The sequence below is a fragment of the Muscardinus avellanarius genome (genome assembly GCF_963383645.1).
Source record: "Muscardinus avellanarius genome assembly, chromosome: 15".
NCBI classification, from domain to species: domain Eukaryota; kingdom Metazoa; phylum Chordata; class Mammalia; order Rodentia; family Gliridae; genus Muscardinus; species Muscardinus avellanarius.
In genome coordinates, this window is record NC_137801.1 from 19899211 (window position 1) to 19913660 (window position 14450).

The following is a 14450-nucleotide window of genomic DNA, read 5'->3' on the forward strand; positions in this document are numbered from 1 at the left end:
AGGTTGTTGAGATGAGGCTGTCCTTGAACCTGCAACCCTCCTGTCTCTGCCCTCCAAGTACTGGAGTTACAGGCTTGTGGCACCAGGTGTGGCTTTGTGGTTGGTAGATGCCCAGTGCCCAGGTGACTGTAGATTGTGCTAGCTTCGCTATAAAATCTCATCCCTAGATCATGCAGAGAATCAGAAGGGCCATTTACAAATACACTTGGTCTTATGCCACCCACACAAGAGCTACACTGTAGCTACAGGGATATATCCTACCTAGGGCTGGCACAAAGTCGCAAATCAAACATTTTAAAAAACTACCCATCTGTCACCCCAGTCCTAACACTCTTGCCCTCGGGGACGATACTTAAAAGCCACAGGAACAGAAATTCAGGGTTTCTCACAGAAAGACTTTACACAGACATACAGGAGCTCTGGTACAACAAGCATTGAAGGAGAGAAAAGGAGATTCGGAGTGAGAGGTATGAAGAGAGATGTCACAGGGCAAGGCAGTGCAGCAGGTGAGTCAGGAGGTCCCGGCGGGGCCTCCGGTCGGTGGGCGGGGCCTCAGCGGGTGGGCGGGGCCCGGGGCGGGGCCCGGGAAGGGCTCTGGGCAGGGAGGGCACGCGGGAGGGAGGCCAGGGCAGCAGCTGTTGCGCCTTTGGCCAAGAACATTCCATAGGAATGCTGGGGTTTGGCTGGCACGCGTGGGGCGGGGCGTGTGTTTGTGTAGGAGGGAGCTTCCCGCTCTGCATCTCCCCTTCCCCTCCCGCCTTCCCGGGGAGGGCAGGCTCCCCCACACTCTCCTGCCCCCTGCACACCCTGGCCTCCCTCTGGCTCCCCGGGTGGCTTCGGCACCTGCAGAACGTTTTCCCTCTTTTCCCAGTTGCTTTCTTGGCAATTTCAGTGCCTTTGTGGACACATAACTTGCTCCTGAGCCTGCAAAGACTTCCTGCTCCGGTCCACACCGTGGACAGACCTGCTCCAGATCCACTGTCCCGGCTGCCCTCCCCGCGGCGACCTCGCCTGCCCCGGCCACTGCGCTCCACTGTCTTCCTTCTGCTCAGACCAAGCATGGGGGCTGCAGCTGGAGATTCCTGGATAAACCCGGGCTCTGCCACTCACTCCCCGTTTAGTTTAGCGAGGAGGCTGTTACAGGCTCAGTGCCCAGAGGCCCTGGTGGGGTCGGCCCTGGCCCTGCCTCCTCCCCCTCCTGAGGGGCCAACGGGTCCCTCCTGACTGGTCGCTCTGAGGACTTATCGTCACCGTGTGGTTAATTATAGTGTATTATTAAGAGCCGGGCAGTGTTCTGGGCACATAAAACAATACCAACAAAACAGACCAAATCTCTGCCTCAGGGAGCTTATGTTCTGGAGGAATCCAACATTGATATGTGATGAAAATAAAAACAAGCTCTCATAAGTCCCAAGAAAATTTTGTTACGTGTTCTGCCTAAAGAATAAGACCAAGAGACTGGCATAGAAGGAGCCGGTTCAAGCCCAGTGCGGCCGTTCCCTACACGAAAAGAACCCTTAGAGCCTATTTCCTAGCTGCTAAACTTGGGATATTATTATAGATACATGTCAGAGTGTTGTTCAGGATTAAATGAGATCACACATGAAAGTTACATACACCAGCTCTCTTCCACATAACACCTGTTAAATAGGTTTTACTCGTTTATTATTTTTTTTGCGGGTCTGGGGGTGGAACCCAGGGGCATTCTACCTCCAAGCTACACCCCCTGCCGTTTTTTATTCTTTATTTTTGAAACAGGGTCTCACTAAGTTGCAGAGAGCCTCACTAAGTAGCTGAGGCTGTCCGCGAACCGCAGTCCTCCGGTCTCAGCCTCCCGAGTGCTGGGATTACAGGCGTGCACCACCACGCCCGGCTTTAAATAAGTTTTATGTATATTAATACAACAGGGAAGGCATCACCGGCCTTTGCTGACACCTTTCATTTTTACTTCTATTCTAGGAAGCCACAAAAGCATTTGGCTATTCCAGCCTACGGTACTCTTTCTTCCCGGACACCCTTACTGTAATGCTCAGAGTCGATGAACTTTTCTGTAGCTTCCTTTGCGCTCCTACGTCTTTGCACCTCAGTCTCGCTCTCCTAACTGGATCACAAGCCCTTGAGGCACGAGGTCAGGCTTTGTGCTTGGCGTGTATCTGCTTCCTGTCTCCCAGCCAATTTCCACAGTGTCTGGAAACCAGGATGCTTCTGTCAGTCAAATGACAGCACTACCTGTAGGTATAACTTGCCGGTCACGCGGGAGGGCGGGGGAGGAGGGTCACGCGGGAGGGCGGGGGAGGAGACCCGTGGGGCTTCGGGGAGGGGCAGCAGGAAGGGGGCAGAAACGGGGAAGGGGGTCCACCAGCTCCTACGCTCGGGCTCCTGGGGGACCAGGCTCCCGCCGGCGGCCTTTACCTCTGTCCTTCCCATTCTGCATCTTCTCTTCCTCTTCCTCTGCACCTTCCTCTGCTGTGAAAACAAGTCCAAGGAGGCCAGTGACCCTTCGGCACAGCACAGGCGAGCAAGGAGGGTGGGCAGGGTAACTCGGGAGGCCCGGGACAGAAGCCCCACTAAGAGCTCCGCTTGCGGGCCTCCCTGTGCCGTGAGGCCCAGCACTAATGGAGGCCGCAAGCCCGAGCAGCCCGATGCCACCGCTCACGTGATGGTGGGTGGAGCCCGCACTCCCTAGGGTGATGCGCTCTACCAGGGACGCACCTAACAACGTGGGTTTGGGTTCAAGAAAGCAACCACAAAAGTGCAGAGTGGAGGGACACCCAGGTTAACACTGGCTTCTGTAAAAAACCCAAACACTAGCGAGGTGGGTCACAGTGCGCCACTGCAGGGCTGCCACAGATCCCGTGCCCCGCGAGGACAGGCCCCCTGCTCTGGAGCGGTGTGCTCGCTCCTGGGCGCTCCTTGAACTGGGGCTCTGGAGAGCTGGGCCACATCCTGGTGTGGGCAGAGAGAACAGAGGGAATCACGTCACATTTGGGTGGCTGAAGGGGTTGGGCAGCGTCACCTAGAGAGGAGAAGACGTGGGAAGAGCCATGCTATCTGCCATCAGACACTGGAGGGCGGCCTGCAAAGGAGAGCCTGGCTGGTCCTGGCCAGCCCCAGAGGGGGACAAGCACACATCAGAGACAGAGATGTGTATATGGCTCCCCAGTAAGGAAGAACTTTCCAGTGAGTAGTTGGTCACAAATGAGGTCCCTGGACTTTTATATTGGGAACAAGTTGGACTAAGCGACCTCTAAAGCCCCTTTAAATTCTAGTATTCCATTATTTGTGAAAACACTTTGTGTGTGTGCAGTACTGGGGATGGAACCCAGGGGCATTTGACCTCTGAGCTACACCCTCTGCCCTATTTTTTATTCTTTATTTTGAAACAGGGTCTCACTGAGTTGCAGAGGGCCTCACTAAGTAGCCGAGGCTGTCCGTGAACCACGATTCTCCAGTCTCAGCCTCCCAAATGCTGGGATTACAAGCGTGCGCCACCACGCCTGGCACTTTATTTTTATATTTATTTCTTTACTTATTTATTTTCTGGACTGAGTGGGGACCGAATCCAGGGGCATTCTAATTCTGAGCTAGACCCCTAGCTCTATTTTATATTTTGAAACAGAATCTCACTAAGTTGCAGAGAGCCTGGATAAGTTGGTAAGGCTGGCCATGGACCTGTGATCCTCCTGTCTCAGCCTCCTAAGTACTGGTTTGAAAACAGGATCCTGCTAAGTTGCTGACAGCTTGTTTAAGGCTGACAACTTAGTTGCTTACACTAAGCTGCTGAGGCTAACTTTGAACTGAGATCCTCCTGTCTCAGCCTCCCAAGTACTTCTCAGAGGTGTGTGCCGCCATGCCAGACTTGAAAATATATTTTTAAAGAGGAAGAGGACAAGCCATGCATGTGTTATATGTGCACACTGTACATAGAACATAGGTAATCTGGAAGCCTGCCCTGATCCTAACAAAACCCCATGAGACCGTGGTCGAGATGGCAAGCGTGCTGCGCGCGGCTCAGCCATCCACCGGCGAGCTGGCACCTCTGCACGGAGAGGAGCTGACACCTGCATTTTTTAGGAACACTGAGCTCATTAAGCCTATAGGGGTGTGGATTTAGTGTGGACGGCCTTCAGTGCTGGGAGAGAAGAGCGCAGAAAGAGGGGCATTGACAGGACCAAGCTCGACGTCTCGTCCTGGGTGGGGCAAGAGCCCTGGCTTCATGTTCTAAAGATCCACGTGCTGGGACCACCTTTGTTCCTTCCAGCTGGGGGATTTCAGGCATCACTTTTCTTTCTCTATTTTCCCTCCCTTCTTTTTCTTTTGTTCAGTACAGTGTATTGAACCCAGGGGAGCTCTACCACCAAGCTACACCCCCAGCTCTTTTTAATTAATTAATTTTTTTTTTGTGGTCCTGGGGATTGAACCCAGGGGCATTCTACATCTGAGCTACATCCCAGCTCTATTTTATTTTATTTTTTTATTTTGAAACAGGGTCTTGCCTCAATAAGTTGCCCAGGCTGGCCTTGAACCTGCAACCCTCCTGTCTCAGCCTCCCAGGAACCGGGATTACGAGTGTGTGCCACCATGCCCAGCTTAATTTTATTTTGGGACAGGTCTGCTATGTTCCCTGCTTTGAACTTGCAACCCTCCTGTCTCAGCTCCCAGAGTTGCTAGGATTACTCTGAGCTAGACTATCAACCTTACTTCACTTTCAGAAACAGGGCTCATTAAGTTCTGAGAATCTCACTCTGTTGATGCTGGCACTGGCCTCAAGCCTGTGACCCTTTCATCTCAGGCTCCCAAGACAAATCACTTTTCTGATAATCACTCACCACGATTCTTTTGATTTTTGGTTGTTGTTGTTTTTTTTTTTTTTTTTTTTTTTTGTGGTACTGGGGTTCCTGGAAACCCTTCTACCTCCAGGCTACACTCCCAGACCTATTTTATATTTTATTTGTAAACAGGGTCTCTTAAGCCAGTGCGGCTGGCTTCGAACCTGCGCGATCCTCCTGTCTCTGCCTCCCATGTTTCTAAAGTAAGAGGACTGGACAGTGTGGTCAGTAAGGGACCTCCCAAGGACAATACATAATTCTGCTAAGGTCATCCTGTCCTGTCACGAGAGATTCTCGAGTATTCCTATAAATGCTTAACTTTCGTGACGCTATTGGCCTCTGTGTGCTTTCTGCTTACGTCTGATAACGCCCAGTTACATCACACTCTCACCCCATTCTAACGAATAAGCACATGCTTATTTTGCATAAACCCTAAGCGGTGGCCACGAGACACAGTGTTCAAGCCACAGCCTGAAATCCCCTAGGAAATCCCCTCTATACCTGGGATTTCTGGCCCCTGAGGGAGCTTTGTTCAGGAGGGGGCCTTCTAATCAGCTAAATCGTCTCTGAAGGCCGTCCCCTCCGCTGTGTGCGTGGGGAGGCACCGTGTTTTTGTGGGGGATGAAAAACAGGGCCAGATAGAGAGGGCTACCATAAAACTCCAGTGTAAGAGAATTGGCGCCTGACCTGAGTTGGAAAAACCAACCAGCGCACAGGCATCTTCTCTTCTGAAAGACAACAGGCCGACTCGGGAGCAGAGATGTGTGCCAGCGGAGGCTGGTCCCATGGCAACTGTGAGGGATGTACTCCCTTCCCTAAGTGTCTGAGTAGTCTGTGGAAGCACTGCCTTTTATTTAACAACCCTGCTAAGCTATTGCAAGGTACTTACAAGCACCATGTTAGATGGAAAGAGAGAGGAGGGGGCCCTTGGTGTGGGGGTGTGAGCGCAGGAAGGGACCACTTGCTTAAATGCCATGTGGGCCTCCCGCTGCTGGAAACCAGCCACTAATGGAGTCGTGGGGCACCTGGCGCTATGATGGTGGGTGACAGGCCTTTTGCTTTCTCCCTCCTGGGCTTTAGGGTAGGGGCAATGCCATCAGGTAGAGGTCTCGGGAAGTCACTGCGCGGCCAGGTGACGGAGAAAGAAGTCAGATAGGATTGAACACAGCAGCGAAGGAAGCGGCAGGTCAGAGCTTCAGATGCCATCAGAGCCTGGTCACGGACGAAGGAGAGGAGAGGGTTTCAAAACAAGTCAAGTAAGAGCAGAAAGACAGCGGGGGGCAAGCTCAGCGCGGCGGCCACCGGGGCGCGCATCCAGGCGGGGTCCTTGGCGTGGGGCTAGGGAGAGAACCGCTGTGGACCAAGTGCAGGCGGACGGGGCGGGACGGGGCCTGCGCAAAACGTCTGCATTCCTAAATGGAGAATCGCCTTTGCTCCACTGGACGCGTCCTCAAGGTAAGTCTAAGTGTCTGGATGGAAGGAGGCGCGCTGGGTGACATCCCCGGAGCTGCTAGAAGGCAGAGCCAAGCGGGGAAAAGAGGGGCGCGGAGCGGGCGGGGCTCTGGGTTTCACCTGAGTGCAGCTCCTTCACCAGGGATGACATGGTGTTGGTGATGGAGTCAGCGGCCACCAGCAGGTCATTGCGGAGGTTTCTCCTCGTACCTGAGGAGAGTCAGAGCACACGGCGATGCAGGGTGGACGGGAGCGGGTGGACGGGCGTGGAGGAAGGCACTGAGCAGGTGCCTCGGGCAGCCGGGCCTTGATGAGGGCGCAGACAGGTAGGAAGAGGCTGGCCGGAGGCCGCAGCTCCCGCCCCTCTTTCCTGGAGAGCAGGGTCCCGTGTAGTCCATGCTTCAGGGCCACAGACAAGAAAACAGCGGGTTTCCAGAGCAAGCCGCTCTGGGCTTCCTCAGCCTCTGGGCATTATTCTCCAATGCACCTCCTCTCCCTGTCCCAGCCCCCTAAGGACGTCCTTCCTAAGTACAGACGCCGGTCCCGCGCTCCTCTGATGGCTGGCAAGTCCAGCTCCCTGAGCCCGCGGCCAGGGCCTTTCAGAGAACCACTCTTCCTGCTTTCGCTTGTCCTAAAAGCAAGCGTGCATGACTTCGGATGATCTCATCCAGTTCCTCTGGAGGAGGCACAGGGCACTGCCCTCAGCCCAGAACATGCACAGGAGGCTGCAGGCCCCACTCAAGGCCAGCTCCTCTACTGGGCAGGGGCCAGGCTTGACTTAGCTACGCTGTCTGTCTTTCATCTAAAGTCAAGAGCAAAGAAGGCCTGCAGAAACCTCTGCAGGACGCCCGTCCCTGCTTCCTGCCCCTCCGCTCCCCCACACACCAGGTCCCCTTGGGACTCACCTTGGGCGAAGGCCGCCTGCACATCTCCCCCGACCCCGCTCAGCGAGTCCTGCGGGCAGTGCGTCGGCGTGGAGCCGGCGGACGCGGAGCGGACCGGCAGGGGCACGGGGCGGCCGCCTCCATGAGTGGGCGACGTATGAGGCGAGCCTGTGGCCTGGGCCTGGATCAGAGATAAGTGTGTCATCCTGGGTGTCGGGCCTCTTGGGGAAGGGATGCCCTTCTCAGCCATCAAGTCAGCCAGGGCTTCATGGTGACGTATGGAAGGAGAAGGAGCCCGGCTGCCTCCGGGATGGGGCAAGAAAGAACAGGAGCAAGGAAGGGCCGTGGGCGGGGGCAGCATGGTAAGAACATGGAGAAGGGTGGGGGAGAGGCCAGCAGAGAGTGGCCAGGCCTCCAGGGAGGCAGCGGACAGGGCCGCTGGGCCACCGACCCAGGAGGGCTCATCCACTGGGGAGAAATCGCACGCAAATATCCTCAGGTCTGTTTGCAAACGCGTTCACATCCACGTTCTCATCAGCTCTGCCCACAACCCAATTTTTAATCCATTTGCAGAAGAAAGGCAAGAAAAGAGCCAGAGTGCCGCGGACAACGCAGGGCGAGGCCATAACCCAGGGCAGGGGCCTCACGGGCAACCCCTGACCGCGGGGCAGGGGTCAGCACGCGGGCACCGGCAGCTGCCTCACACGCACGGCGGGGCCTCGCCCAGCGGGGCTTTCCTGGGCACCCTCGGGACGCGAGGACGCGTGCGTGTGAAGTCAAGGGTGCGTGTGCTCCCGACTCTGGAGGGAGCAGGGAGGTGGGGGGAGATGCGAAAGAAGACAGCCTGGGGCTGGGCTGCTCTTCCCAGTGGGGGACTGGGGCTTTCTGTGGAAGTGAAACTGGGAAATGGGTTCAAATAAAGATATTTGTCCTTCTGGGGATTCTCCTGAGAAACAGGCTGAGCAGAGGAGGCAGAGGCAGGGAGCTTCACCTCGCTGCGGCAGCGAGGGGGTGAGCTGAAGGGCCTTGTTCTTCAGGGCTCTTACTGTGTGTGTGTGTGTGTGTGTGTGTGTGTGTGTGTGTGTGTGTCTTTGAGAAAATAAAAAATCTGGAAAGCTAAAAGGTGTACTATTGTAAGCCACCTGGAATAAATAACTGTTAGTATTGTGTCGTTTACTTTAACCTAAACACAGCTCAGGTAGATGTAAATACTTCTATTACGACCAATTTTTTTTTTTTCTAGGTCCAGTTCCTTCCTCTTACCTTTTCAGAGGTAACCATTATCAGAGATTCTGGGCTGGAAAAGTTCTTTTTGCTCTTTTTTTAAATCCATGTATACACATGTGACTATGAATAGCATAATATTTTCATGCTTTTAAATTTCGGTTGGACAGTATTCTACTATAAATATTTTTGAAATCTGCTTTTATCCCTTAGCATACTCTCAGATCTATCCACGATACAAATAAATATGAACCTAGCCGGGCGTGGTGGCGCGCGCTTGTCATCCCAGCATTCGGGAGGCTGAGACCGCGGTTCGCGGACAGCCTTAGCTACTTAGTGAGGCCCTCTGCAACTCAGTGAGACCCGGTTTCAATATAAAGAATAAAAATTAGGGCAGGAGGTGTAGCTCGGAGGTCAAATGCCCCTGGGTTCCATCCCCAGACTGCAAATAAATAAATAAATAAATGAATATGAACTTAGACTTCTACCTCAAGCCATATTAAAAAAAAATCAAACCCTCAAAATTGGGCACAGTAACTGTAAGAGTTAAAACCGCAAAGTTTCTCAGAGAAAATATATGCAAAATCTCATGACCCGGGGTTAGGCCAAGCTGTTTTAGATATGGCACCAGGATATGTTAAAGCTGACAGGGGCTGTACTGTAGCTCAGTGGCAGAATGCTTGCCTAGCTTATGAGCAGCCCTGGGGTCAACACTCAACACTGACAAAACAGGAATCAAAGTTTAAAACTTTTTCATATGTGTGTGTGGTACTGGGGATCGAATCCGTGGCCTTGTGCAGACTAGGTAAGTTTTCTACCACTGGGCTACATTTCTAGACTAAAGCTTAAAACTTTTGCCAAAACAGCTAGAAGAGAAGATTTTAAATGTTCTTATCACAAAGAAATGAAAAATGTTTTCAGTGATGGATATCCTGATTTGATCAATACACAATATTCAAATGTATAAGAAGTCATGCTATAATATTTTTAATAGTAAAAATATTGCTCTTGCCGGGCGTGGTGGCGCACGCTTGTAATCCCCGCGCTTGGGCGGTGGAGACAGGAGGTTCGTGTAGGTTTGAAGCCAGCATGCACGTGCGTGCTGGCTTAGGAGACCCTGCTTCCAAAAAAAAATATAAAATAGATCTGGGAGTGTAGCCCGGAGGTAGAAGGGCTTCCAGGAACCCCAGTACCAAAGAAAAAAAAATATATTGCTCTTCAAAAACATCATTAAATATAATATGGACAAATCAACATGCATTAACCACCTAAATGTAAGCGCTACAACTCTTAGAAGACAACATAAAGGGAAATCTTCATGATCGTGGGTTGGGCAATGACTTTTTAGATATGACACCAAAAGTGCAAGCCAAAAAACAAAAACTAAATACACTGAACACCATCAAAACGAATAGTTTTGTTGTTCAAAGGACACCATCAAGAAAGTGAAAGGATTGGGAGGCTGAGACAGGAAGATTGCAGGTTCGAGGCCAGCCTCAGCTACTTAGGTGGGGCTGTTTGCAACTCAGTGAGACCTGTTTCAAAATAAAGAATAAAAAATAGGGCTGGGGATATAGCTCAGAGGTAGAATGCCCTTGGGTTCCATCCCTAGTACAGAAAAAAGAAAGAAAGAAAGAAAGGAAGAAAAAAAGAAAGAAAGAAAAGAAGAAAGAGAGAGAGAGAAAGGACACTTTACACAAAGAGAAAAATGTTGCCAGTTATATATCTGATAAGGGACCTGAATCTATCACACATAAAGAATACTTAAAATGCAACTTAAAAACGGACAAAGCATCTAAAATTGGTATGTCTCCCAAAAAAATTAACGTCCAATAGGCATGTGAAAAGATGCTTAACATTGTTAGACATTAGGGAAATGCAGGTGAAAGTCACGAGGCACCATTTTATACCCACTAGGAGGGCCGTAATGCGAAGGACAGAGAAGAACGAGTGTGGCAGGGACGTGGAGACACCGGGGCACCCACACGGCGCCAGCGGAAAGGCCAGTGCTGCTGCAGCTTTGCACAACAGCCCGGCAGTTCCTCAAAAGGTTAAGTACCGAGCACCGTGCGACCAGCCACTCCACGCGTAGGTGTGTGCCCAACAGAAATGAGAACAGGTGTCCACATACAAATGTGTAGCCAAATGTTCACAAGCAACATTATTCAAGGTGGCCCCAAAGTAAGAACAACTCAAAGGTCCATCAGCCCGTGAAGGACTGAAAGAAATCGGCTGGGCACAGAGGTGCAGGCCTGTAACCCCAGTACCCAGGAGGCAGAGACAGGAGGATGCCAGGTCCCAAGCCAGCCTCAGTGACTTAGACCATCAGCAACCCAGCAAGAGCCTGTTTTAAAATAAAAATTAAAAAGGGCTGGGGGTAAGCCGGGCGTGGTGGCGCACGCTTGTAATCCCCGCGTTTGGGGGGCGGAGACAGGAGGATCGCGCGGGTTCGAAGCCAGCCGCGCTGGCGTAAGAGACCCTGTTTCCAAATAAAAATATAAAATAGGTCTGGGAGTGTAGCCCGGAGGTAGAAGGGCTCCCAGGAACCCCAGTACCACCAAAAAAAAAAAAAAAAAAAGGGCTGGGAGTGTAGCTCAGAGGTCAACGCTCCTGGGTTTAACCCCCAGTATCTACCAACCAGTCAATGCACCAACAATGTGGTGTATTCATACAATGGAACATTTTTTGGCAATAAAAAGAACTGAAGTACTGATACATGTATAACATTTATGAACTCCGAAAGCACTTTGCTTAGTGAAAGAAATAAGCCAGTCACAAAAAAGTCACATATTGTATAATTGTCTTTATACACAGTACCCAGGATAGGCAAACCCACATAGACAGAAAGTAGATTAGTGGTTGTCTGGGCTGGGGTGGCAGGTTTGGAAAGGAATGACCGCTAACGAGTACGAGGTTTGCTTTGGGGTTTGAGGAAGCATTCTAAAACCACTGAATTTTACACTTTAAAATTGTGAATTGTATGGTACAGAACTATATTTCAATAAGAAATTATTGAAAAACATTAAGAAGAATAAGACACAGAATGGGGAAAATATTTGCAAATTATATTTGACAAAGAACTTGTGTCTAGAATTAAAAAAAAAGAACACCTACAACTCCTTAATAAAAAGACGAACCACCCAATCACAAAATGAGCAAAGATGTGGACAAACATTTCACCAAAGACGATGTACAAGCAGGCTAATGATCACACGAGAAGTGCTCGACACGAGGAGTCCTGAGGGCAACGGAAACTGAAAACACAACGCGCCGCCACTTGTCACCCACCGAAAGAGCCACAGTGGAGAAGGCCGACCGGGGTGCGGGCACGGGAACCCGGGCGTCGTGGATGAGACCGTAAGAGACGCAAGGAGTTTAGAAACCCTTCAGAGGTGTCTTCAAACGTTAACCATAAACCTAACCAGCAGATTCCACTCCTGAGTACTGAACCAAAGGAAATGAAAACACACGTCCACCTGAACATTTACAATAGTTTAACAGCCAAAAAGTAGAAACAACCCCAAAGTCCATTAACGCCTGAATGGATTAACAAGTGTCATATAGCTATACTATGGGATGCTGTGGGGTCTTTTTTTTTTTTTTGGTGGTACTGGGGTTCCTGGAAGCCCTTCTACGTCCAGGCTACACTCCCAGACCCCCAGACCTATTTTTATTTTTGGAAACAGGGTCTCTTAAGCCAGCGCTTCGAACCTGCGCGATCTTCCTGTCTCCGCCTCCCAAGCGCCACCACGCCCGGCATGGGGGTCTCTCTCTCTCTCTCTCTCTCTCTCTCTCTCTTTTTTTTTTTTGCTACAAAAAGCATTTTACTATTGTTTAGCTTATATAATAAATTTATACAGATAGTTAAATATTTTGTAAAATACTTTCTTCTATGTTTATCATTGGCTATAAAACATTTTATTATTATTTACTTTCCTAGGGTATGCATCTAGCTTTTCTTTCCAGTTAGTTTATAAACAAATCATGAGTCCTCTTTTAGCCAGTGCCTTTTGCTGCATACTGGCCATCGTGTCTGGGGGGCTCCCCTGAACCTTTTATCCTATCATCTCAATCACCTCCCTATTCTGAGGCCATTTTTATAGGTGATGGAGCCAACATTCACGGATAAAATTCGTGACTTTCAAGATCTGCACGAGATAACGTTGGAAAGTGCCTATGAGCGGCAGATCTCATAGTTTTAATCCACGCTAAATCAGGAAGCTGGAGAGAGGGGAGAGAATATACAGGGAAGGCCAGAGAGTCTGGGGCGGGAAAGTCCCAGGAGCTCTCACCTGGGATGAGACACATTAAAGCAGCAGACACTGGCGGAGCCCAGAGGGTGAAGAGGCTGCCCAGATGCTTGGGAAGCCTTGCGGGAAGACTCATGTTCCCCCAGAGGCTGCCTGATAACGGATCTGTATCTATATCACACATAGAGAACTCTTACAACTCAACTCACAAAAGGACAAAGCGGGCTGGGATGCGGCTCAGTGGCAAAGCGCTTGCCTGGCAAGTGCACTGCCCCGGGTTTGATCTCCAGTGCCCCCCCCCCAAAGGGACAAAGCATCTAAATTGGTATTTCTCTGAAGAAGATATATAAATGTCTAACAGGCATTGGAAAGGATGCTCGGTATTATTAAACATTAGAGTGATGTAAGTTAAAGGTTCAGTGGCGACCGTGAGAGGCGGGAAGCCTCGTGGTCTCTCTCAGAGGGAGGCCAGAGCCCCGATGGGGTCCCGTGTGGACCTCGGGGCTGGGAGCGCTGCCCGTGAGAATCAGAGCTGCCCACCACCAAGGATGTGACAGGCCGAGCACACATGGCCCAGGTCTCAGCACCCAGCACGGTGAGGATGGGGCCGCTCCTCCGTCGGGGCCACGGTTCCACAGAGAGTCCCTGGGACTCAGCATCTCTGAGACTGGTGTCAGAGCTGGTCTGGAAATGCATGGGTAAGTACCTAGCTCAAAGACAGCAAGAACTCAAGACGAAACTGGACCCACTTTAAGAAAAAACACGGCCCGTGGAATCCCAGTGATTTGGGATAACTGTGTGACAGTCGCCTGTTGCCCCTCAGAGGCTAGCCCGGCTCCGTCCTTACAGATGCCCGTGGGGCGGGGCCAGGCACTGGGCAGGGCCCGAGCAGCAGTCACAGACCCGCAATGAACCTACAGCTGCTTTGCGATAACATGAAAGCAAGCCTTTGTAAATATTTTAATCGGGAAATGATGATGGGAGAGAAATGAGAGATGGGCAGCACGTGTGTCCCACACTCTAGGATCCGGAAGTGAAGCCGACTTCCCGACGCCAGCCTGGGAGCCCCGGGGCCCGTCCTGGACGCGATCACGCCAGCCCGTGCCTCGGAGGAAAGCAGACCTTTGAAGTTGTCTCTGTTCAGAGCGGCTGACAGCAAATCTAAGGCTGCAGGAAAGTGATGTCTCCACGATGAGACTCACAAGCCCAGACCCTGGATTAAAGCAGTGCCGGGAGAGAGCTGCCAGGCCCACGGCACCCCAGCTTGGGTGGAGTGATACAAGTTTGTATCCTGGGCAGGTCAAAGACACCAGGTACAGCTCACAGACCACTGCTTCAGGCAGGCGGGGTAAGTCAGGAGGCCTCGCGGCTGGCGCTGGTCTTGGATGAGCATAAGGGGTGCAGTGGTGTGATGGACTCTGCTACTGGGGGGCTCTGACAAAAAAAAAGGCCTGGTAACGGTTCGCTGTCTGTTGAAAGGCCTGGGCGCTCTCACTACTGTGCCCACTCAGCCCCGATGGCCCAGCTCCTGCTGCCCCGGGCAGTGTGAGGCTGCGTCTCCGAGATGCACCGCACAGCCCTGTGCTACCTCGTGCTTTAAATTTCATCCTGTGAAATTTCATCCTCAGCACACGTAAATGCTTAATAAGCACTTGTTAAGTGACCAGGATGGGCACCAAGCTCCCGACCCTTCTCGTCCTGTAATGGGAAGTGGGAAAGCGGCCAGAGGCGGTGGCGCTCTGGGCGTGATGCCTCCACACGGAGACAGGAGTCCCTGTATGAGATGTTCTAGATAACCGCAGCCAGACCTC

At 51.6% G+C, this 14450-nt stretch overlaps 1 protein-coding gene across 1 annotated transcript in view; it reads right to left on the reverse strand.

The window, feature by feature from the left end:
- Positions 1–2208: 2208 nt before the first annotated feature.
- The window catches only part of DTNB (dystrobrevin beta), a gene marked incomplete at both ends in the record, with an annotated part of 203282 nt that continues 191040 nt past the window's right edge, over positions 2209–14450 (reverse strand). Inside the window, 4 exons of the mRNA XM_080711332.1 lie at positions 2209–2309; positions 2413–2466; positions 6402–6491; positions 7187–7346. Of these exons, the coding sequence (XP_080567458.1) occupies positions 2209–2309; positions 2413–2466; positions 6402–6491; positions 7187–7346 (405 nt within the window). The remainder of the gene's footprint in view (positions 2310–2412; positions 2467–6401; positions 6492–7186; positions 7347–14450) is intronic.